The sequence below is a fragment of the Somniosus microcephalus genome, chromosome 1, assembly GCF_052327205.1.
Source record: "Somniosus microcephalus isolate GS21.2 chromosome 1, FLI_Smic_1.0, whole genome shotgun sequence".
Taxonomy (NCBI): domain Eukaryota; kingdom Metazoa; phylum Chordata; class Chondrichthyes; order Squaliformes; family Somniosidae; genus Somniosus; species Somniosus microcephalus.
Window position 1 is genome coordinate 249,883,340 of NC_140987.1, and position 22,463 is coordinate 249,905,802.

Here is a 22,463-nt window from a genome sequence, read left to right on the forward strand (position 1 = left end):
AGCTAAACAGGAAAGGGTTATTACAAACGAAACAGGAAAACATTTTTGAAACTCCATCCTGTGCAGGCTGGCCAGACATCCCTTTGGAGTGCAGTAATCAGAAGCCAAGAAACAGTTTTGTGTCTTTCTGGCCAAAACAGACAATGATATTAGAAGTATGTGGACTCGAGTGAATGCAAATAATGAAGCCTTTTCAGTTACATTTGCACATGGTATCCTTCAGGTCAGCCTTGACTATGATCAGTTAGATATCCAAGAAAATGGTGTAGTAAGTAAAATTCTCCGTAAAATAAACTGAATAGCAACACCAATGAAGTCTGCTCCTACCTGAAGTACATCACATGGAAAATAGTTAAAGGAATTCTTCGAGGCCACAATTTCCTTTAACACCCTTCCTCAGAAATGTATTGCACAGGTTTTACAGGATTCTACCGCAATAGACTTCTTGTACATATTTTGTGGTCACCAGTGAAGGTGACATATAACCCAGAAAGCTCTCTAATGCCTAAATTCATAACAGTAGCCATGGGAGAAAGGAATGAAAGGGACTCAGAAAATAGAGCAGGGAGTGGATTACAGTCTGTGACACAGTAAAGGGGGACTTTGGGACCCAGAACACAGTATTTTACCTTGATACCCATTAGTAAAGCAACAGAGGGTGAGGGAACAGAAGGTGGCATAATAAAGTTTTAAAAATTAGTTATAAAATTACAATAAAATTCAAAATGTAAGCCATCTGAGTTCCTCATGCTGCTGCACAATTTATACATTGCAACTGACACTGTGCATAAAAGGAAAATTGGAGAAAGTTTGTAAGGAGTGGTAAGCCAGAAAGGATCTGCATTAAGTTAGGAAGGAAACACCAGTTCAAAAGCATGAATGGAAGACTTATGCAAAACTAGCCAAAGTGCAAGAGCACTGTTATGTTCATATTTGTGTAAATTTATCAGAATTTATCCCCACAGTATATACACATAGAAACATAGAAGATAGGAGCAGGAGTAGGCCATTCGGCCCCTCGAGCCTGCTCCGCCATTCAATGTGATCATGGCTGATCATCCAAGTTCAGTACCCGGTACCTGCTTTCTCCCCATACCCCTTGATCCCTTTAGCCTTAAGAAATATATCCAACTCCTTCTTGAATATATTTAATGAATTGGCCTCTACTGCCTTCTGTGGTAGAGAATTCCACAGGTTCACTACTCTCTGGGTGAAGAAATTCCTCCTAATTTCTGTCCTAAAAGGCCTACCCCTTATCCTTAGACTGTGACCCCTGGTTCTGTATTCCCTGACCATCGGGAACATCCTCCCTGCATCGAGTCTGTCCAGTCCTGCCAGAATTTTATAAGTTTCAATGAGATCCCCTCTCATTCTTCTAAACTCCAGCGAGTATAAGCCCAATCGACCCAATCTCTCCTCATACGTCATTCCTGCCATCCCAGGTATCAGCCTGGTGAATCATCGCTGAACTCCTTCCATGGCAAGAATATCCTTCTCAGATAAGGTGACCAAAACTGCACACAATACTCAAGATGTGGTCTCACCAAGGCCCTGTACAACTGTAGCAAGACATCCTTGTTTCTGTACTCAAACCCTCTCGATATGAAGGCCAACATACCATTTGCCTTCTTAACCGCCTGCTGCACCTGCATGCTTACCTTCAGCGACTGGTGCACAAGGACACCCAGGTCTCGTTGCACTTCCCCTTCTCCCAATCTATTGCCATTCAGATAATAATCTGCCTTCCTGTTTTTGCCACCAAAGTGGATAACCTCACATTTATCCACGTTCTATTGCATCTGCCATGCTTCTGCCCAATCACCCAACCTGTCCAAATCATACTGGAGTTTTTTGGCATCCTCCTCACAGCACACACGTCCACCCAGCTTTGTGTCATCTGCAAATTTGGAGATATTGCATCTAGTTCCCTTGTCTAGATCATTAATATATATTGTGAATAGCTGGGGTCCAAGGACCGATCCCTGCGGTACCCCACTAGTCACTGCCTGCCACTCGGAAAAAGACCCGTTTATTCCAACTCTTTGCTTTCTATCTGTCAACCAGTTCTCTATCCAAGTCAATACCTTGCCCCCAATCCCATGTGCCTTAACTTTACATGCTAATCTCTTACGTGGGACCTTATCGAAAGTCTTCTGAAAGTCCAAATACACCACATGCACTGGTTCTCCCTTATCTATTCTACCAGTTACATCCTCAAAAAATTCCAGTAGATTAGTCAAGCACGACTTACCTTTTGTAAATCCATGTTGACTTTGTCCGATCCTGTAACTGTTTTCCAAGTGCTCTATTACATCTTTTATAATGGACTCTAGCATTTTCCCCACTACCGATGTCAGGCTTACCGGTCTGTAATTCCCCGTTTTCTCTCTACCACCTTTTTTGAATAGTGGGGTAACATTATCTACCCTCCAATCCATGGGTGAGGGGACAATTATTTTATCACAGCGAGGGGACAATTATTTTATCAGAAATAAAGGCCAACATTCAAGCAGGAGAGTGTTAGAACATTCAGAGTATGAATTTCTGAGTCTGCAAAGTTAGATTATCTCTAAGAATGCAATAAATGAAAGTCTAAGGCTGCATTTCATTAGAACTATAGTATCACTCTGCTTTGCTTTCTTTGTGTTGGTGCGAAGTGATCCTACAACTGTAGTGTAAATACAGTGCAAGAGTCTCAGTGATATCCTGTACCAAAATCAGAATTGTATAGAGGGAGTGTCTCCCAGAAGTCTCACTGATGAAATGCGTTCTCCATGTTGTTTTAATCATGGTCTAAACTTTCACATTTTCTCTGGTGAATGCATTTTGTACTTATGGTCGTCATTTCCTTCAAAAAAAATCACCCACCTGTAATAGATGCTCATTAATTGCTTTCATTTTCATGTATTTGGCTTGTTTGTCTTCTGCCATGTTTTTGATGATGGTATCCGCCGCTTGTTTCTCTTGCTCAATTTCTTCATCAATAATTCGAATGAGGTCTTCTTTCCTGTAAGTGGGAAAAGTTCACAAAAGTTTAAATTTTCAGAATATTTTAAAGCACCAATCTTAAAAGGGACTTCTGACTTGCAAATCAGAAACTTTATTATTCAAATGGACGCCAGTTTGGAAAAATAAAAAGGAGGAGGCTTTCATTCCATCAACCTGACCTTAATTTGATCTCTCTGGTGAAACACACTGGGTCATTTATCACCCAGATTCTGCAATGTTGTAATGTAACTTAGATTATTCACAGAGATAATATATCTGAAGTTGTCAGACATGAATAAGCATTATTGGTTGCAGTATGTTAAAGGAAAAAAATTCGACCAACTGAAAGCAATTACTTTTTACCATAGAAGACAAACATTTGCTCAGCACTAATGCAACAGGTTATATTTATTAGAATCAGTCAACTGAAATTATTCAAATGGCAGTTATCCATGGAAGTTAGTCTGGAGTATCAGAATACAGTTTAATTATAAAACTTGAAAATCATGAAAACAGATCATATGATTCCTAAATGGCTACCATAAAGAAAGACAGACAGACTTGCATTTATATAGCACCTTTCACAACCACTGGATATTCCCAAAGCACTTTACAGCCAATTAAGTACTTTTTTGAAGTATAGTCACTGTTGTAGGAAATGCAACAGTCAATTTCCGCACAGCAAGCTCCCATAAACAGCAACGTGATAATGACCAGATAATCTGTTTTTTTTAGTGATGTTGATTGAGGGATAAATATTTGATAGGACACTGGAAATAACTTCCTGTTCTTCTTCGAAATAGTGCCATGGGATCTTTTATGTCCGCTTGAGAGAGCAGACAGGGCCTCGGTTTAACATCTCCGAAAGTTGGCATCTCCAACAGTGCAGCGCTCCCTCAGTACTGCACTGGAGTGTCAGCTTAGACTTTTTGTGCTCTGCAGTGGGACTTGAACCCAGAACCTTCCAACTCAGGCGAGAATTAAAGATTACATGAAGGACTAGAGTAACATTTAAACACTAGTATTTTAAAACGGAGAAGGTTATGTCAATACTTACATTAGGTAGGACATAATTCTAGAAGACAAAATACTGGGTTGTGATACTTTCAAATGTAACATTTCAACAAACTGAATTCAACCCCATGGCAAATAATATACTGTAGTAATGCATTTCAGTTAATATTTAGCTAGACATCTAATTCACAAGCAACCTTATTTTCAAGACAAAAGTCATCACAAACAGTTTTTAGTGTATGAACAAGGAAACCCTGTCTGCTAATTAAGATAGAAGAGTACTGGATGATCATTTTGAGAGGAATGAAGCCACATCTTCCTGTTGAGATATTAAGATTCCCATATCTTATTATGAGAACAGTTATTAAGGAATTGGATCTCCTTACTTTCTATGGTTTCAGTTTTGAAAATGCTTAAGAACTCCCTCAATAGCTCAACAAGTAACTGAGTTATAGAGACCAGGAAGGTGCCAGGTGCAATTTCTAGTCTGTTCTGAATTAGCTGATCTCACCCGAGGGTACAGTTACTCTCTATCACTGTCCAGCCACCTCTGCCGTAGGTGCGTATGACTGAAGGTCGGGTAAGGACCAGATCGGGCTCAGCTGTGACACTCTCCACTTTCTGTTCCCAGAGTTGAATAGCCTACTCACAGTCAAGGGTGACACATGGTGGCAATATCAGAGAGTGGCTAGTGCCTGTGGAACTATACCCCAGCAAGGAGTTAACACCTTCACGAAAGGAGAGAGAATACTGGCAGAGAAAATTGGTAAGAAAAAAAGGAAATGCTAACGAGACTACAGTGCCTTTTTTTAAATACAGGTTAACAATGACTTAAAAAAACCAAGGACAGGAGAACTTAAAAACAGACTGAAATTGTACTTTCAAATAAAAATCTGCAATAGAAATAGGTAGATTTTTCTGGTCGTGAGCAGTGGCGACCAAACCAGATCACGGAGTAGAATCTATATTGCAATGTTGGACCATAACACATGAGCTTGAATCTACTTGTCTAATTTGTACTTGTAGGTGGGCGCATGCCATAGGTTTGGGGAGGCCTGGGCTTTGGCAGCAATGCTGGTGTAATCCTGGGGTTAGCAGAACTGGATTAGGTGGTATCAGAAGTTTGGTACCACTGGGAAGTGGGATCACAGGAAATGGTAGCACTGGCAAAGACGGTCCTGAAGTCTTGCAGCACTGGGGAGTAGGGACATGGCAAAGGAAAATCTGCCCGACTTGTTCCTGAGAGCATAGGGTGTGTAAAGAGCATTGGAGGGAATTCTCAAAGTATAGAAGAGGGAGGACAGTTGTTTTATGTCAGAGTCTTGCCGTTTGGGAGGTGGAAAGGTGATATTGAGGTGCTGGGATTTAGGAAGAATGGGGGAGGTGTCAGGCTATGAGAATGTTGGCGGAGGGGTGCTGGGGTGTGGCAGCATTGGGATGGCAATAGTAGGGTATGGGTATCGTGGGCAGGATGGGGTTCAGAGGCCTGGGAGTAGCTTAACGAGGGTTTTGGGTTGTGATAGTTCTGAGAGGATAATGCTCAAGTGTGATGTTCGGATTTGGGGACTACTGGTAAGGCGATCATGGGATGTGATAATACAAGGGAGGTCAGGTCTCGGAGCATTGGGATTAGGAATTATACATTGTAGGAGCATTGGGCTGGGTGAATGTGTCTGGGAGAAGTGAGGGGGAGGTTCATGTTTGCATGATCTGACAGCACTTGAGAAGGGAATTCCAGCATGTGGTCGGACTGGAAATTAAGGGGGAATTTTACCCCCCAAAAATGGGTGGATTTGGGTCGGGTGGGAAGCTTGCCATGGGCAAACCCGAACCAAATCTGGTATTAACAGATTCGGGACAGAGGCAGGCAACCAATCCGCTCCCAGGGGGTGGGTCTCTCATTTAAATAAGTGTGCCTCAGATTTTTACTCTGTTCCAGCTTCAACGTTGGCCGACCGGGTTTCCTGGGCCTCGGGAAACCCGGCAGCTAAAGGGAGGCGAGGCCTGTTGCATGGAACAAGCAAGTGCCTTTCCAGCACTGCTTGTGGACCAGGAGGAGGAGGAGGGCGCTCCCCCCCCCCCGGCCCACCAAACAAACCTGTTAACCTCCCCAGCGATCAGACCATTCCCTCCCGCTGATCTCTCCGGCCCCCACGAGATCATCTCCCCCAGACCCGCTTTGATGTCCCCCCCGCCAACCCCTGATTTCTCCCTCCAACCTCTCCACACCGTTTCCTGATTGCAGCCTGGTGTCGCAGGCCTACCCACCCGACAGCCAGCCAGCCTCAATTCGGCAGGGCCCGAGGGAAACCCGTTCTTCCCAGCTACCTCCCTGTAAATATCGTGGTCTAAGTGTTGGCGCATTTGGGGAATGGGACAATGGATTTCTGTTGCGGATGGGTCTTTGGTGGGCAGTAATTTTGGGTGCTCATAGGAACCGTGATGCAAATCCTGGAATCATTGAGAGAGAACCTTGGGTACTGGGGAGGGAGATTTAAGGGTCTGGGAGCATTGGATGATTCTGGGATCTGGAAGCACTGGGAATGCGGTGGTCTAGGGGTTTGTGAGCACCCAGAGTAGGTCCTGTGATTTGGAGGGATGGGGGGGGGGGGGGGGGGGAGTGCAAGTCTGGGGAAGGGTGTCCTAAGTCCAACTGGGATTCTGAAGCAATGGGGAGGTCAGACTCCGGCAGTATGGGGTGGGGGGAGGGAGCATTGCTGGGATCTGGCAATATTGAGGAAGGCAGGGTCTAACAGCCTTGTGCGGGAGAATGGGACCGAAACTGCCATTGGCCCCTTTGAAACCATCAGGTCCCATGTCTTCTGCACTTCCTGTCAACTTTTTCCATTGTAGATTCCTAGGTCCACAAGTTATAAAGGAAACTGCCTATGTAAACTTGTCACACTGTAATTGCACCCTCCCGCCATTATAATAGGCATTGATGCCTTTCCTTGGCATTGTTTGTCTGTGAGGAGTTCATACCAGAAAACCAGAATTGTTAATACAACTGCCATCATTTGCCTGATCTAAAAGATTTGAGACCTCAGTTGTTTTCCAAGTCTTTTGGAAGAAGCAAAGAAATCCTCAAAGGATACAAGGACGCACCCATCAAGCCCTTTTGGCGCATATGCTGCACGCTGGAAAATTCCACAAACTCTACGTGCTCAGAATGTACAGATGGGATTGAAAAAAACAGCTGTTGTGAGGCAAAATATCCAGTCAAAGTTCAGACTTCTGAGATAGTTTGGGGTGGTGAAATTTTAATTAAAATTATTAAAAGACAAAAAATAATTCAAAGGGTAAATTTAATCATGTAATTATGAAATCCTTAAAAAAAAAAAGTTGTTTAATACTTTATTTTAGACAGGAGAAATTTTCCAGAAGGCATTTTGAGTGATTTGTGGGAGAAGGATAATACGCTGCCACCTAGTGCCTGACAAGTAATTATTACAGGTCTGCTTTGTAAATTTAACAGTGGAATTCCGATTAGAGCCCCACCTAGTGCCATGACAGGGTATGTATTGACATTTAACATTGGAATTCCCACTGGAGATGGTTACGTAACAGATTACAATAGTGTGCATGCCATATGAATGGGGGAATCAGTGAGCATCTGTAGCGCAATACATTTATAAAATGTCTCCATGTAGACAGAAAGGTGTTTTTGATTGTTTCTTGGAAAAAAGTGTTTCCCTTCTGCACGGTGGCATAGTGGTTAGCACTGTTGCCTCACAGCGCCAGGGACCCGGGTTCGAATCCGGCCTCGGGTGACTGTCTGTGTGGAGTTTGCACATTCTCCCCGTGTTTGCGTGGGTTTCCTCCGGGTGCTCCGGTTTCCTCCCACAGTCCAAAGATGTGCGGGTTAGGTTGATTGGCTATGATAAATTGACCCTTAGTGTTAGGGGGATTAAATACGGGGATAGGGTGGGATATGTGTTGGTGTAGGGGTTACAGGGATCGGGTGGGATATGTGTCGGTGCAGGCTCGATGGGCCGAAATGGCCTCTATCTGCACTGTGGGGTTTCTGTGATTCTGTGATTACAGCTCTTTTTCTTTCTCTTGTTTCCTTGCCTCTTGATTTCTCTCCTTAAAAAGTTTAATCTTTTCATTTGTCTTCCACTCATCTTGAAGATCAGATTCTAGTTTAACAAGATATTGTCAGGCATGTGAAATGCTTTCATTGATTATATTTGTAATCCGTTTCTTGCAAATAGTTATACATATTCAACAATGCATTTATGCTTTATTCCTCAGGGAAAGCAATAGTTAAAAAAATTCTTAATTGAATATCGCTAATCATGAACCGTGTTGATTTATTTTGTCAAATATGTGCATCTTGTTCTGCTGCTTGCTCTAAAGAGCTCTCCCAGACTTCTGGCATAAATTCATATACATATTTTTTTAAGACAAGGTAACCCTTGGTGGTAGACAAGGGCTGAAACCCCTATGGTAGCAATGGTCAGGATCCTCAAATTGCCATTAAGAGATTTTAAAAGATTTTTTTAAAATTTAATACTCATGTTTTCCAATACCAGCTGGTATTTAATCACTGGAGGAAAATTTTCAGCTCATGTGGAAAAAAAGATAATAAAGGTCGTGACAAGAGGGCAACAGCGTCATGCCGACATGGACTGGTTGAGCCAAATGGCCTGTTTCTGTGCTGTATATTCTATGTAAATTCCACTTTAAGTACTGGTTACTATTCATTTTCAAAGCATAATGATGTATGAAAGATCCAAACCCTTGGTTAACTGAAAGCAACTAAAAGCATTTATGTTGCAGCAAAGCTGGGATCATGACAACCTGCTGGTTTACACTTTGGACTGGAAATGTTATTTTGACAACTGCTACATTAGCCTTATCTCCTTGCAGTTTCAGTGACACAACTGTAAGTACAGTAGCTTAACGAATAATGTTGACATACCGTAAAAGGGAACTGTATTTATTTGAAGTGCCATGCCATCCTATCTTATTGGTACATTTAGTGGTGTGTCTGTTATCTTTCCTGCACCCACCCCCCACCACCACCCACCCCCCTATGCTTTCAATTTGGCGGTCAGAGGTAGTCTAAGAACAGGAATTTTGAGTAGAATTCCTCTTGTAGTGACATTATGAATGGGACAGGGATACAAACTGATTAACAAAAATATATTCAAACGTCCTCTAATTTTCTTAATTTATTTATCTGAGGAGCTAGGATTAATTTCTACTTACAGCTCAGAACTGTCTCCGTTCATTCTCCAAAGTTGGCTTGCCCTGTTAGTACCAGTAAATAGATCCTGAACGATATCTACCTGAATTTTATATTTTAATGATTTGTCTTAGTGCCAGTCTAAACATGTGTCTGCATAACACGCTGGTACGGTGAATATAAACACTTTTTAAAATCAGCAGTTTGAGAAAGAACTGATGCAGGAATTAGAGCTTAGAAATTGCTGTTGGCGTAAAGCTTTATGCCAGCGGCAACTGTATGCTGGTGGCTAACAATGTCAGAAGTGTGGTATCACACTTGTTTACTGCCCGTTCCACAACAATAATAAAATTGCTGAATGGAGACCTTGAAGAGAGAGCACCAGTGCGCGCAACTTGTGTTTTTGTGCAATTAAGTTAGAGATAGGGTACTCGGGGGCATAGCGCTCACTTGTTTTGTACAAACAAAATAGGTGTTGCTAGAGTGGTTACTGTAAGAAAGCTGGAGCCCTTATTTAAACGTGAGTTGGTTCTAAGTTTCTTTCCACTTTCTGGATTTTTGTGCACAATGGAGACTGCATTCAGTGCTCCACAAGGCAGAAGAGGATCAGCAACAGCAGGAAAAGACTTGCTGTGATGTCAGGTGTCCTGTACCAGGCATAGCTACCTGGTAATGACAATGGAAATGTGGCCAAAGGTGCTGAGGCATTCACAAATTGTGCCATGTCCTTCAGAAAGACTTCTGCACAACGCAAAATATCTGCTCAGTAGTGACAGTAGTAATCAAAGTCAGCGTTGTCCTTCATTTTTGTGTATCAGGTCCCTGCCAGGTTAGTACTGGGGATATCTGCGGTGTTGGCCACTTTACAGTCCATAGATGTATGAAGAGGGCCACAGATGTATTATTCAACAGGATAAATGACTTAGTTATTTTTGCCACTTACTAACAGCAGCTGAGAGGGCAACACAACGTTTGAGCTGCTGGCTTTCCCACAGTGCCATGTTGCCATTCAGGCTGCTGTGCACAACATTGTACCCTTTATGACCCAAAAGAGATTTTTTTTTAAATCTCAGTGTGGACATGAATAAGGGTAAATATATCAATTGGGAATTAACAGCAGTACCTGCAATGCAGCAAGGAGGAAACATAGAAACATAGAAGATAGGAGCAGGAGTAGGCCATTCGGCCCCTCGAGCCTGCTCCGCCATTCAATGCGATCATGGCTGATCATCCAAATTCAGTACCCTGTCCCTGCTTTCTCCCCATACCCCTTGATCCCTTTAGCCTTAAGAAATATATCCAACTCCTTCTTGAATATATTTAATGAATTGGTCTCTACTGCCTTCTGTGGTAGAGAATTCCACAGGTTCACCACTCTCTGGGTGAAGAAATTCCTCCTCATTTCTGTCCTAAATGGCTTACCCCTTATCCTTAGACTGTGACCCCTGGTTCTGGACTCCCCGGCCATCGGGAACATCCTTCCTCCATCTATTCTGTCCAGTCCTGCCAGAATTTTATAAGTTTCAATGAGATCCCCTCTCATTCTTCTAAACTCCAGCGAGTATAAGCCCAATCGACCCAATCTCTCCTCATATGTCATTCCTGCCATCCCACGTATCAGCCTGGTGAATCTTCGCTTGCAACAGGTACTGATTCTAGGTGCCATCCAAGGAATGCTAAAGTCAAACCATTTCTTAAAGGGGCCAATTAACATTTATTCCACATTTTCATGCTCAAATAACATCTACTGCTTTCTTATGCTGGGCTCCTGCTATATTGTGACTAACGACAAATAAATACTTAGCACAATTTACAAATTAAGTTTAGCGCATTAATTTCTTCTACTCTATAGCGTATGAATGTTGGCAGCTTGAGTTGGCACAATGCTGCCCCGTGGTGGTTGTGCTTTGTTTTAGATGGGTAATGCTTAGCCAACATTCCTTCTTATTCCCTTGTGGAAGAACTAAGTGCGCTGCAGAGTTTCGCTGGGATTCTGGGCACCTTTGGGCTGCAAGAGTCATGTATGCAGGACTGTGGTGGCTGAATTCTGCTACCTGCTTTTGCTACCTCCTCCCATGCTTACTGCACCAGGTGCTTCTTGGAAAGGAGACAATGAATGAGGATAGAAGGGAGGCAACACTCCCATGGTCCTTTGCATTAGGCCTTGCAAATCTTGGCCTTTAAAACAGACATTCCTCACTCTGTAACACCCAATTTTGCTGAGCGAACATTTGGTTTTGCGTTTCCAGATACATTTTAACTGCACAGCAACCTCCTACTGACATTTGACAGCGAATTAAAAGAATTAATGCTTCTCCTTTGTCACTGGCTGGCTATCCAAGGATAAATAGTCCACAGACTGAAAACAGGAAAATTGTAAGCAAACCCATAGCAATGTGGTTGACTGTTAACTGCCCTCTGAAATAGCCTAGCAAGTCACTCAGTTGTACCAAACAGCTACAAAAAAACAATAATAATAATAAAACCGGACGGACTGCCTGGCATCGACCTCGGCACCAGCTTTGGACACGACAAATGCATACCCAGTCCATTCAACCCTGCAAAGTCCTCCTCACTAACATCTGGGGACTTGTGCCAAAATTGGGAGAGCTGTCCCACAGACTAGTCAAGCAACAGCCCGACATAGTCATACTCACAGAATCATACCTTTCAGCCAATGTCCCAAACTCCTCCATCACCATCCCTAGGTATGTCCTGTCCCACCAGGACAGACTCACCAGAGGTGGCGGCACAGTGGTATACAGTTGGGAGGGAATGGCCCTGGGAGTCCTCAACATTGACCCCGGGAGTCCTCAACATTGACCCCGGACCCCATGAAGTCTCATGGCTTCAGGTCAAACATGGGCAAGGAAATCTCCTGCTGATCATCACTTACCGCCCTCCCTCAGCTGATGAATCAGTACTCCGCCATGTTGAACACCATTTGGAAGAAGCACTGAGGGAAGCAAGGGCACAGAATGTATTCTGGTTGGGGGACTTCAATGTCCATCACCGAGAGTGGCTCAAGAGCACCACTACTGACCGAGCTGGCCGAGTCCTGAAGGACATAGCTGCCAGACTGGGCCTGCAGCAGGTGCTAATAGAACCAACACGAGGGAAAAAGCCTATTTGACCTCGGCCTCACCAATCTACCTATCGCAGATGCATCTGTCCATGACAGTATTGGTAGCAGTAACCACCGCACAGTCCTTGTGGAGACGAAGTCTTGTCTTCACACTGAGGAAACCATACTTCTTGTTGTGTGCCACTACCATGGTGCTAAATGGGATAGATTCAGAACAGATCTAGCAGCTCAAAACTGGACATTCATGAGGCGCTGTGGGTCATCAGCACCAGTGGAATTGTATTCCACCACAATCTGTAACCTCATCGCCCAGCATATCCCTCACTCTACCATCATCAAATCCCCCACCATCAACATCCTGTGGGTCACCATTGACCAGAAACTTAACTGGACCAGCCACATAAATACTGTGGCTACAAGAGCAGGCCAGAGGCTGGGTATTCTGTGAAGTGTCTCTCGCCTCCCGACTCCCCAAAGCCTTTCTACCATCTACAAGGCACAAGTAAGGAGTGTGATGGAATACTCCCCACTTGCCTGGATGAGTGCAGCTCCAACAACGCTCAAGAAGCTCAACACCATCCAGGATAAAGCAGCCCGCTTGATTGGCACCCCATCCACCATCTTTTGCTGCCTTCCAACCCGCGGGAACAGTTCTAGAATCGCTGGAATTTTGGAAAATGACAACCAATGCATCCACTATCTCTATAGCCACCTCTTTCAAAACCCTAGGATGTAGGCCATCAGATCCTGGTGATTTATCAGCTTTCATTCCCATTAATTTCTCCAGTACTAATTTGTTACTAATACTAATTTCTTTCAGTTCCTCATTCTCACTAGCCCCTTGGTTCTCCACTATTTCAGGGAGGTTTTTTGTGTCTTCTTCTGTGAAGACGGACACAAAGGCCGGAATTTTGCCGGCGCTCAGAGGGCGGGTTTGGAGTCAGGTCCGTTGTCAAAATAGCAAAGATTGACAGCGGGTAGGAAACCCGCTGTCAACCCGCCTCCACGCGAGTCTCCCAGGTGTCGGGTCTGTCTGCGCAGAACTGACATGACACCAAGTGGCGGGAGAGACAACTGAGCTCATTAAATGGCTGGTTAACAGCCAATTTAATGGTATTTTGAGACTTCCTTCCAATTTTGCGTGCACCCCCACAGGTTACCCGCTACTCAGGCAACACGCCAGCTCACCCTGGCGTGAGTTGAGTCTGCTCTGATGTATCTGATAAGCTGACAACTGCAGAAGTGGTGTAAAGGATGCCATGTTGCAGATGGTCAGTTTCAGAGCACAGAAACAGTTGGTTACTGCATTTGTAAGACACATCGGAGGAAAAATTCTGTTGCTTTGTGTAGTGTATGTACCTTTAAGAGGAACTATGTTTTTGAAGCCCCTGTATACTGTAGTACCAGTAGTGACCACTCGGGTATATAAGCCTGTGTAGCGTCTTGTGTAGTTAGTTCACCTCCAGACTTTGTTCAGTAAACACTTGTTAAATCAACTCCTGCATTCCATGTCTCCATTAACACACGGATCTAACAGTGGCGACGAGTTAGAAACGAACTTACCTGCAATTCGGCAGCACTTCAAGGGGATCGATTGTAGGATTCGCAAAATCCAGGAAAATACAGCCTACATTTTAAAACCCCTGAAATGGCCACATTTTTAAGAGCACAAGATGGAGTCGGCAGATCACATGACTCATTTCAGAAGGACATACCACTGCAATACCTTAAAGAAACCTGAGTCACCACCGATTGGAAAATTCCAGACTGACTGCAATTGATATGGTAATAAAGGTAGCAGCAGTAACGAAGTCAAAAACAAAGGACTTGCACTTGAAAAGGTCATGTTAATCGCCAGATAAACGTAAACCCATCACTGAAATCACAGAGCACAGACAAGACCCATTATCTGCATCAAACTCAGCGGGACACGGGACACAACCCATCAGTTTGGTTTCGGCCACGATTAAAGTCGTTAAACTAAAGTACCAGCTTTTGTCAAAGTAGCCGGCCCAAAACTTTGACAAAAGAAAACCCCTGATTTGGCGCCAAAGATAAGGGCAAGGAAACGGTATAACTGTTGGGGGAAAATCAATGGGCAGAAGGTACGATCGGAGGCAGAGAACGAGAGGTTAAGGTTAAGTTGAACGGTTCGAGTGGAGAGGTCCGATTACGGTTCGAGGAGCACGGAGGTTCTACAAGTTCGAGCAGGAGAGCAGGTTCAGGAGCCCATCCCAGAAGGAAGATCAATCGGGAATCCCGGAAGCTACAGGAGCACCAAGGTCGAGGACAGTTTTAAAACCCTGGTGAGCATAGAGGCCCAACTCCACCTAGCTGACCTAGTAGAGGAATACTTTAGAGATGGGAGGGTTTTAATATTAAGGGCTTTGTAATCGGGAGTGTTATTTATCCTTCGTTGTACCGCGCGCTTTCCCCACCCCCGTTTTATTATACCGCAGCTAATGAATTGATGTATTTTAAGATAGTCAAAGTAATTCTTGTGTGTTAAATTTTAGTTCCCATTGGGAGGCGTGTTAATTATTTTGTCTGTGTTGTTTCTTTGTTCCCTGTGTTTTTATTCTCCTTATAAATAAAGAAACCATTAATTTTAAAACTTACCTTGTCTCACCTGATCCATTTGTCTTCCGAGTCACAAGTTGGGCCAACACATCAAGGTAGTCTGCCAATAAGTCCAGTGTCTAGAATCAGTGAGGGGGGAGTGCTTCGAAACCGCTCACGAGCAGTGTGAAATCAAGAATCGATCTCGCACACCACAAGCTCGTTAAAAAGACCCCTTACAGATTCCTCAGACGAAGGTCGAAGCCAGAAGCAAGAAAAAAAAAATAACTCGAAGAAACTCGAAAACGAGGGCCAGGCTTGGTCTCCAGTCTGTGGTTTCCCCAGCTAAATGGGCTGGTGGCAGGTAGTGCACTGATCCTTCCTGGGCTGCGGCGGGCTACAGCTCGATCGGGTGGCTCTGCAATGGGGCCGGGCAGCGAGTCAGGAAGCAGAAGCAAAGAGAGAGAGAGGGTGGAGCACTCAGGGCGCGGCCGGCGTTCGGACCGAGCAGAGGGAGGGGAAAGTCCCAGAGGGTCCGCTCCACGACGGGAACGGTTCTTCAATTACGGAGAGAATATTGAAGCGAAAAAGCTGCAGGTCGCAACGGGAACCGTGGAGAACAGCGTTGGCAGCAGCGGCGGGAAAGCGCTGGAGGCGCCATCTTAACTCGGCGGGGAAGAAAGAAAAGCGCGGAAGCGCCATTTTAGATTTTCAAGATGCCGAAGACTGGCAATATTACTGCTTTCGATAGTGATATAGAAGATTGGACCACATATGTGGAAAGAGTGGAGGTATATTGCAAGGCGAATGAAGTAGCGGATGATAAAAAGGCATCGGTACTTCTAAATCTGATGGGCGCAAGGACATACGGTCTGTTACGAAACTTGATCACTCCAGCCAAACCGATGGACAAGAATTTTAATGAGATTGTTGATACCTTACAGGAGCACTTAAACCCAACACCGCTGCTGATAGCGGAACGATTCAAATTCTTCAGGAGGAATCAGCACAAGAATGAAAGTAACGCTGATTACCTCACCGAATTACGAAAGATGTCAAAGCACTGCCAATTCGGGGCAGGACTGGCAGATTCTCTACGAGACAAATTTGTCTGCGGTCTCCTAAGCGAAGGAACACAGAAAGACTACTTTCTGAGAAAGATTTGATACTGGACAAGGCTTTCAGTGTGGCTGTATCATACGAAGCAGCAGCAAGAGGAGCTGCAGAGATACAGCAAAAGCCACAGGACTTCGGCACCCATGAAATGACACGGGGTTTCGAGAGATGTTATCGCTGCGGCAGATCCACCCATGACCAGAAGGACTGCTGGTTCAAGGACAAAGCATGCAGGCAATGCGGAAAGATGGGACACATTGCACGTATATGCAGATCTGGAAAGAAATCCGCTGACAGTAAAAAGGTCAATAAGGAAAAGTACAGAAAGGTACAAATGATGATGGACAGTAGGTCCGAAGACCAGAAGAGCGATAGCGACTCCGGAAACAAGAGACTAAGCTATCTCAAATTACATAATTGTAATTGCCAAAGAAGATTACCAGACCATTTGGGTTACCCTCACAATAGCGGGGTCCCCAGTCAAAATAGAGCTAGATACAGGATCAGCTCTGACCGTCATGAGTCGACGGGATTACGAGCGGCAATTTCCGCATATACCTTTGAAAGACACATCCATTGTCTTGAAGACATATACGGGGCAGAAAGTATACCCCAGAGGGAAAATAAGGGTGCCTGTTGTATACAACGGCAAGGAAATACAGAAGTTGTATTTATACGTTCTGCAAGATGGTGGTCCACCGTTGCTGGGATGTGAATGGACCAGAAAGATAAGTTTAGACTGGCACTCCATTCAGGCACTGACGGTGACCAGTAAGAAAAAAAACGATGATGACGTCATACCTGGACGATTAAAAGAAATCTTGGCTAACGCCAAAGAAGTGTTTCAACAGGAACTAGAAACCCTGAAAGGCGCCACCGCCTCAATAAAAGTGGAAGATGCGGCAATTCCCAAGTTTTTTAAGGCAAGGCCGGTGCCATACGCAATTCGTCCAGCCGTCGAGGCAGAGCTGGAGAATTTGAAAAAACCGGCGTGTTATCCAAGGTAGATTGGAGCGAGTGGGCAACACCCATCGTCCCGGTCATGAAGAAAACGTTGAATAATGATAAATCTGAAGAACAGAGAAAAGTTCACATCTGTGGGGACTTCAAGGTGACTGTAAACCCGGTTCTTCACATGGTACAGTATCCTCTTCCGAGGATAGAAGATATTTTCGCCTCACTATCCGGAGGGAAACGTTTCACCAAAATTGACTTAGCACAGGCATATCTACAGATGGAGGTTGAGGAGGCCTCTAAAAAGTATCTCACGATAAACACACACAAAGGCCTGCACCAGTACAATCGACTGGTTTTCGGAGTGGCATCAGCTCCGGCTATCTGGCAAAGAGCTATGGAGCAAGTCCTGCAAGGGATTCCGGGGACTCAATGCTATCTACACGACATCCTTGTAACAGGAGAAAACGACAACGAGCACCTTGCCAACTTGGAGCAGGTGCTCACGAGGCTGAGAGAACGGGGCCTACGAGCAAATCGACCCAAGTGCAAATTTTTCCAGAAACAAATATCATATTGTGGCCATGTCATTAACGAAGAAGGGTTGCATAAGTCACCTGAAAAAATTGAAGCGGTCGTAAAGGCCCCAGCGCCTGAAAATGTCTCACAATTAAGGTCGTTCCTGGGATTAGTAAATTACTATCATAAATTTTTACCAAACTTGTCGACGGTTCTGCACCCGCTTAACGCACTGCTACAAACGGGAGTAGTTTGGAAATGGAGCGAAGACTGTAAACGTGCCTTCCATAAATGCAAAGGCTTGATCACGTCCAGGGAAGTGTTGGCTCATTACAACCCATCACTGCCAATCAGACTGGCGTGCGATGCATCCCCTTACGGCGTGGGAGCGGTATTATCGCATAGATTCCCTGATGGCTCGGAGCGGCCGATAGCTTTTGCGTCACTCTCATTAAACTCAGCTGAGCGTAACTATGCCCAGATCGACAGGGAGGCACTCAGCCTGGTGTGGGGGGTGAAGAAATTCAACCATTACCTACACGGACAAAAATTTACCTTGTTGACTGACCAGCAACCCCTCGTCTCCATATTCAACTCTAAAAAGGGCGTTCCCATTATGACAGCGCAAAGGCTACAGAGGTGGTTCCTTTTCCTAGGAGCACACCAATATGACATAGAGTACAAAGGAACAAAACAGCATGGGAATGCTGACGGGTTATCGCGCCTACCGTTGCCAACGGTGAAAGAGGCGCCTACAGTGGACCCAGTGGAGATATTCCACTCAACCATAGTGGAATGTCTACCGGTGACAAATTCTACCATTGAAAAGGAAACGCGAAATGACCCGACTCTCTCATGAGTCTACGATTTAACGGTGAAGGGATGGCCAGCACATGGCGAACCACTGTTGCCAGCATTCTCGCAAAGAAGAGAACAGCTGTCAGTGTGCCGAAGAACCTTGATGTGTGGATCCAGAGTGGTGATTCAACCCAAACTCAAGGATAGAGTGCTAAAGGAGCTTCACGAGGGGCATCTGGGTGGAGTGAAAATGAAGAACTTAGCCAGAGCGTTTGTGTGGTGGCCAGGTATCGATGGAGACATCGAAGAAATGACCAAGAGCTGTCTAGGATGCCAGAAGGTCCAAAACGCCCCACCACAAGCCCCTCTACATCCATGGGAGTGGCCCTCATCTCCATGGCAAAGGGTACATATCGACTTTGCTGGTCCATTTATGGACTCAATGTTCTTAATCGCGGTGGATGCACACTCCAAGTGGCCGGAGGTAATAAAGATGTCCTCCACCACCACGGAAAAAACCATCACAGTATTAAGGACCATATTCACCAGGAATGGGCTGCCTGAACAGATCTGTTCTGATAATGGACCGCAATTTGTAGCCGAAGAATTCAGGAAGTTCTTAAAAAACAATGGGGTTAAGCACTACACGTCCGCCCCATACCATTCCGCCACCAATGGATTAGCTGAAAGGTTTGTCCAGACCTTCAAGAAGGCCATAAAGGCCATGGGTAATGAAGACATAAATCTACAACATAAGGTAGATAACTTCTTGTTTGTGTACAGGAATGCAACACATGTGGTTACAAACCAAACCCCCGCCATGATGTTTTTCAATAGAAGACTAAGATGCCGGCTGGATTTGGTCAAGCCAAACGTCAGAAGGGACGTAGAGAACCGGCAATTTCAAAGCATGAATGAAAGGCCAACTAGAACCTTCCAGATAGGTCAACCAGTTTTGGCCCGGGACTACCGTACCGAGAAATGGCAACCTGGAACTATTTGCACACGACTAGGACCGCTGATGTATACCGTGGACATTGGAGAAAGCATAATAAGGCGCCATGCTGACCAGATCATAGAGTCATCCGAAAAGGGACAACCTACACCACAACTCTATACGCCTAGTGATGAAGCAGAGATACCCATAGTATCTACCTCCGATCCGGTGATACTGGAACCAGATGAACCCGACACTGGCATTGAAGCCGAATCGACCTTGCCAAAAGAACCTACTACACCACCGAGGCGTTATCCAGACCGAGTCAGGAAGCCTCCAGAGAGACTGAATTTGTAATTGATTAACTTCAGCAAATGTGTATATTATTGTTCTTGTAAAAATGTTATTTAATGATTACTTAAAATGTTATGTACTATTTATCTAAAAGGGGAGGAATTGTAGTGTATGTACCTTTAAGAGGAACTATGTTTTTGAAGCCCCTGTATACTGTAGTACCAGTAGTGACCACTCGGGTATATAAGCCTGTGTAGCGTCTTGTGCAGTTAGTTCACCTCCAGACTTTGTTCAGTAAACACTTGTTAAATCAACTCCTGCATTCCGTGTCTCCATTAACACACGGATCTAACACTTTGCGCCTCCCATTAGCGCCTCAAGGGGGCGCAAAGCACCTAGCGCCCAGGCGATGCGCCGCTAATGCCTCCCGCGAAATTCAGCGGGAGGTTAGCGGCAGCGGTAGCGCCGTGTGGCGCGGTGCCTCCGGCGATGATGTCATTGCCGTGCGCAGCGCCCCGCTCGCAAACTTGGCTCGCGCCCCCTGACCTACCGCCGTACACTATGTCCGACAGGGTCAGGGTGCCATGTTTGCAGCCGGGGCGGCATAAATTAAAGGGCAGGGGCCGGGCGGCCATTTTTCTTGGGCTGCCTGCCAGCACCTGCCCCCCTCGTCTCCTCCCGCGAGGAGTGCCGGGCTTTTTTGCCGGCACCCTGCTACCCAATGGTCCAGCAGGGCTCCAGTGCGCACCGCGCTAGGCCCCTCCTCTTTAATCAGGGGAGGGAGGCGTGTAGTAACGTAGCGCTACGTGTCGACATGCTTGGCGCTGCTGCACGTAGCGCTGCGATATTGAATGGGAGCACCCCAAGAGGGAGAGGGAGTGCTTCCAGTAGCGCCCTGTCTCCTGCTTGGGGTGCTACCATTCAATTTCGGGCGTGGGGGCGCTAACTTTTTCAAAAAAAATCAAATCAAATCAACTTTTATTGTCATTGTTAGCGCACAAGTGCAGTACAACGAAATGTAGGCTTGCGGCTCCCGAGAGTGTACATTTAGATTAAGACATTTAAACATTCAACATACATTTGGCTTGTAATACATTAACATAACCATAATAAAGTGCATTGGCAGATGTGCAGGCTTTAGAGTTTATTTGTGGAGTTCAGTAGGATGACAGTCCTGGGAAAGAAGCTGTTCCTAAATCTGGTCGTACGGGTGCGAATGCATCTGTAGCGTCTCCCAGATGGCAGGAGGGCGAACAGACTGTGGCTGGGGTGGGTAGGGTCTTTGATGATGGACCGTGACCTCCGTGAACAGCGTTTCTGGTATATGTGCTCTATGGTCGGTAGCCGGGTGCCGGTAATGCGTTGGGCAGTTTTGACTACCCGCTGCAGGGCTTTCCGGTCATAGTAGCTACAGCTGCCATACCATACTGTGATACAGTTCGTCAGGATGCTCTCTATTGTGCAGCGGTAAAAGTTAGAGAGGATCAGGGGTGACAGGTTACATCCCTTCAGCCTCCTTAGGAAATATAGGCGCTGCTGGGCCTTCTTCTCCAGAGAGGAGGTATTGAGGGACCAGGAGAGGTTTTCCGTGATGTGGACTCCGAGGAACTTAAAGCTGTCCACCCTTTCCGCCACAGCCCCATTGATGTGGATGGGGGTGTGACTTCCGCCTTTAGACTTCCTGAAGTCCACAATGATTTCCTTGGTTTTCTTGATGTTAAGGGCCAGTTTGTTATCGGCGCACCACTTCACGAGATGCTGGACCTCCTCCCTGTAGGCTGACTCATCGTTGTTGGTGATCAGGCCTACTACCGTGGTATCATCTGCAAACTTGATGATGGTGTTGGAACCATGAACAGCCACACAGTCGTGGGTGAAGAGGGAGTAGAGGAGGGGGCTCAGCACACATCCTTGTGGGGCCCCCATGTTCAGGGTCAGGGGGGGGAGGTGTGGTTACCTAATTTGACAGGCTGGGGTCTGTTTGTTAGGAAGTCCAGGGTCCAGTTACAGAGGGAAGTGTTCAGGCCAAGAGTTTGGAGTTTGGTGGCCAGCTTGTTGGGGACGATAGTGTTGAATGCTGAGCTGTAGTCTATGAACAGCATTCTGATGTTGGTCTCTTTACCATCTAGGTGATTCAGTGCAGAGCAGTTGTGATTGCATCCTCCGTTGATCTGTTTGCACGATAGGCAAACTAGTGTTGGTCAGGTCAGGGCATTCCGGCGAAGTTAGCGCCCCTAAGGGGGCGCAAGCCAATTTTTCCCCCATAGAGATTTCTTAGCTTGCAAGTGTTTAGCGGCAACTGTACATCCAGTGCCACCTCATTGGAACAACCTGTCACCATTGATGGATCGCTTGTCATCTCATCTGCAGCTGCCTTCTATTGCAGCAACATCGGTGCCCTTGAAAAAAAAATCACACCTTGGTCCTCCGAAACCCACCACGATCAGCCCCAACACCAACATCACCAGGCACACCAACGACATCACCAACCTTCTCTGCCATCACCTGATGCTGCACAGGACACAGGGCATTATCCCCTGACAACATTGCTGCCCGGGAGGCCAGCGATGGCATCACCATGGCCAGATTTACTTCACTTGATGCTGTAAACCCTGGCTGCGACATGATGCGCCAGGTTGACACCATCCCACATCAGCACTGTGAAGCATCCCTTTAATGTCCAAGCCGTTCCATACACACTCATCACTATAGCGGGGGCGCGGGGTGGCAGTTATGTCTCAACAGTCGCTGGAATTCAGTAAGACACTTCTCAAAGTGCGCACAGATCTGTCCAATAAGGGGCAGTGCTGAAAATATAGATTTCACTGTATGACAACACATTACCAGAAACTTCACATGGACATTGGCTAAACCTCTCAAGTGCCTAACTTTGTGTGTTGTTACTTGGTATGCTTGCAGTAGGATGAGGGTGAGTGCGAGGGGAGGCTAGTGAGATGGGGAAGTGATAATGTAGATAGAGAGGGAAGGGTGGAGGTGCAAGGTAAGTT

The 22,463-nt window shown here is 45.6% G+C and overlaps 2 protein-coding genes across 2 annotated transcripts in view; one reads left to right on the forward strand and one right to left on the reverse strand.

Moving 5' to 3' along the window:
• The window catches only part of ift74 (intraflagellar transport 74), a 146,828-nt gene that overhangs the window by 79,088 nt on the left and 45,277 nt on the right, over nt 1–22,463 (reverse strand). Inside the window, exon 8 of the mRNA XM_085991833.1 lies at nt 2,869–3,007. Coding sequence (XP_085847959.1) covers nt 2,869–3,007 — 139 coding nt within the window. The remainder of the gene's footprint in view (nt 1–2,868; nt 3,008–22,463) is intronic.
• Nucleotides 4,746–22,463, forward strand: part of LOC147124706 (leucine-rich repeat-containing protein 19-like) — a 34,246-nt gene continuing 16,528 nt past the window's right edge. Inside the window, exons 1-2 of the mRNA XM_085991846.1 lie at nt 4,746–4,768; nt 8,785–8,890. Of these exons, the coding sequence (XP_085847972.1) occupies nt 8,798–8,890 (93 nt within the window). The 5' untranslated portion in view covers nt 4,746–4,768; nt 8,785–8,797. The remainder of the gene's footprint in view (nt 4,769–8,784; nt 8,891–22,463) is intronic.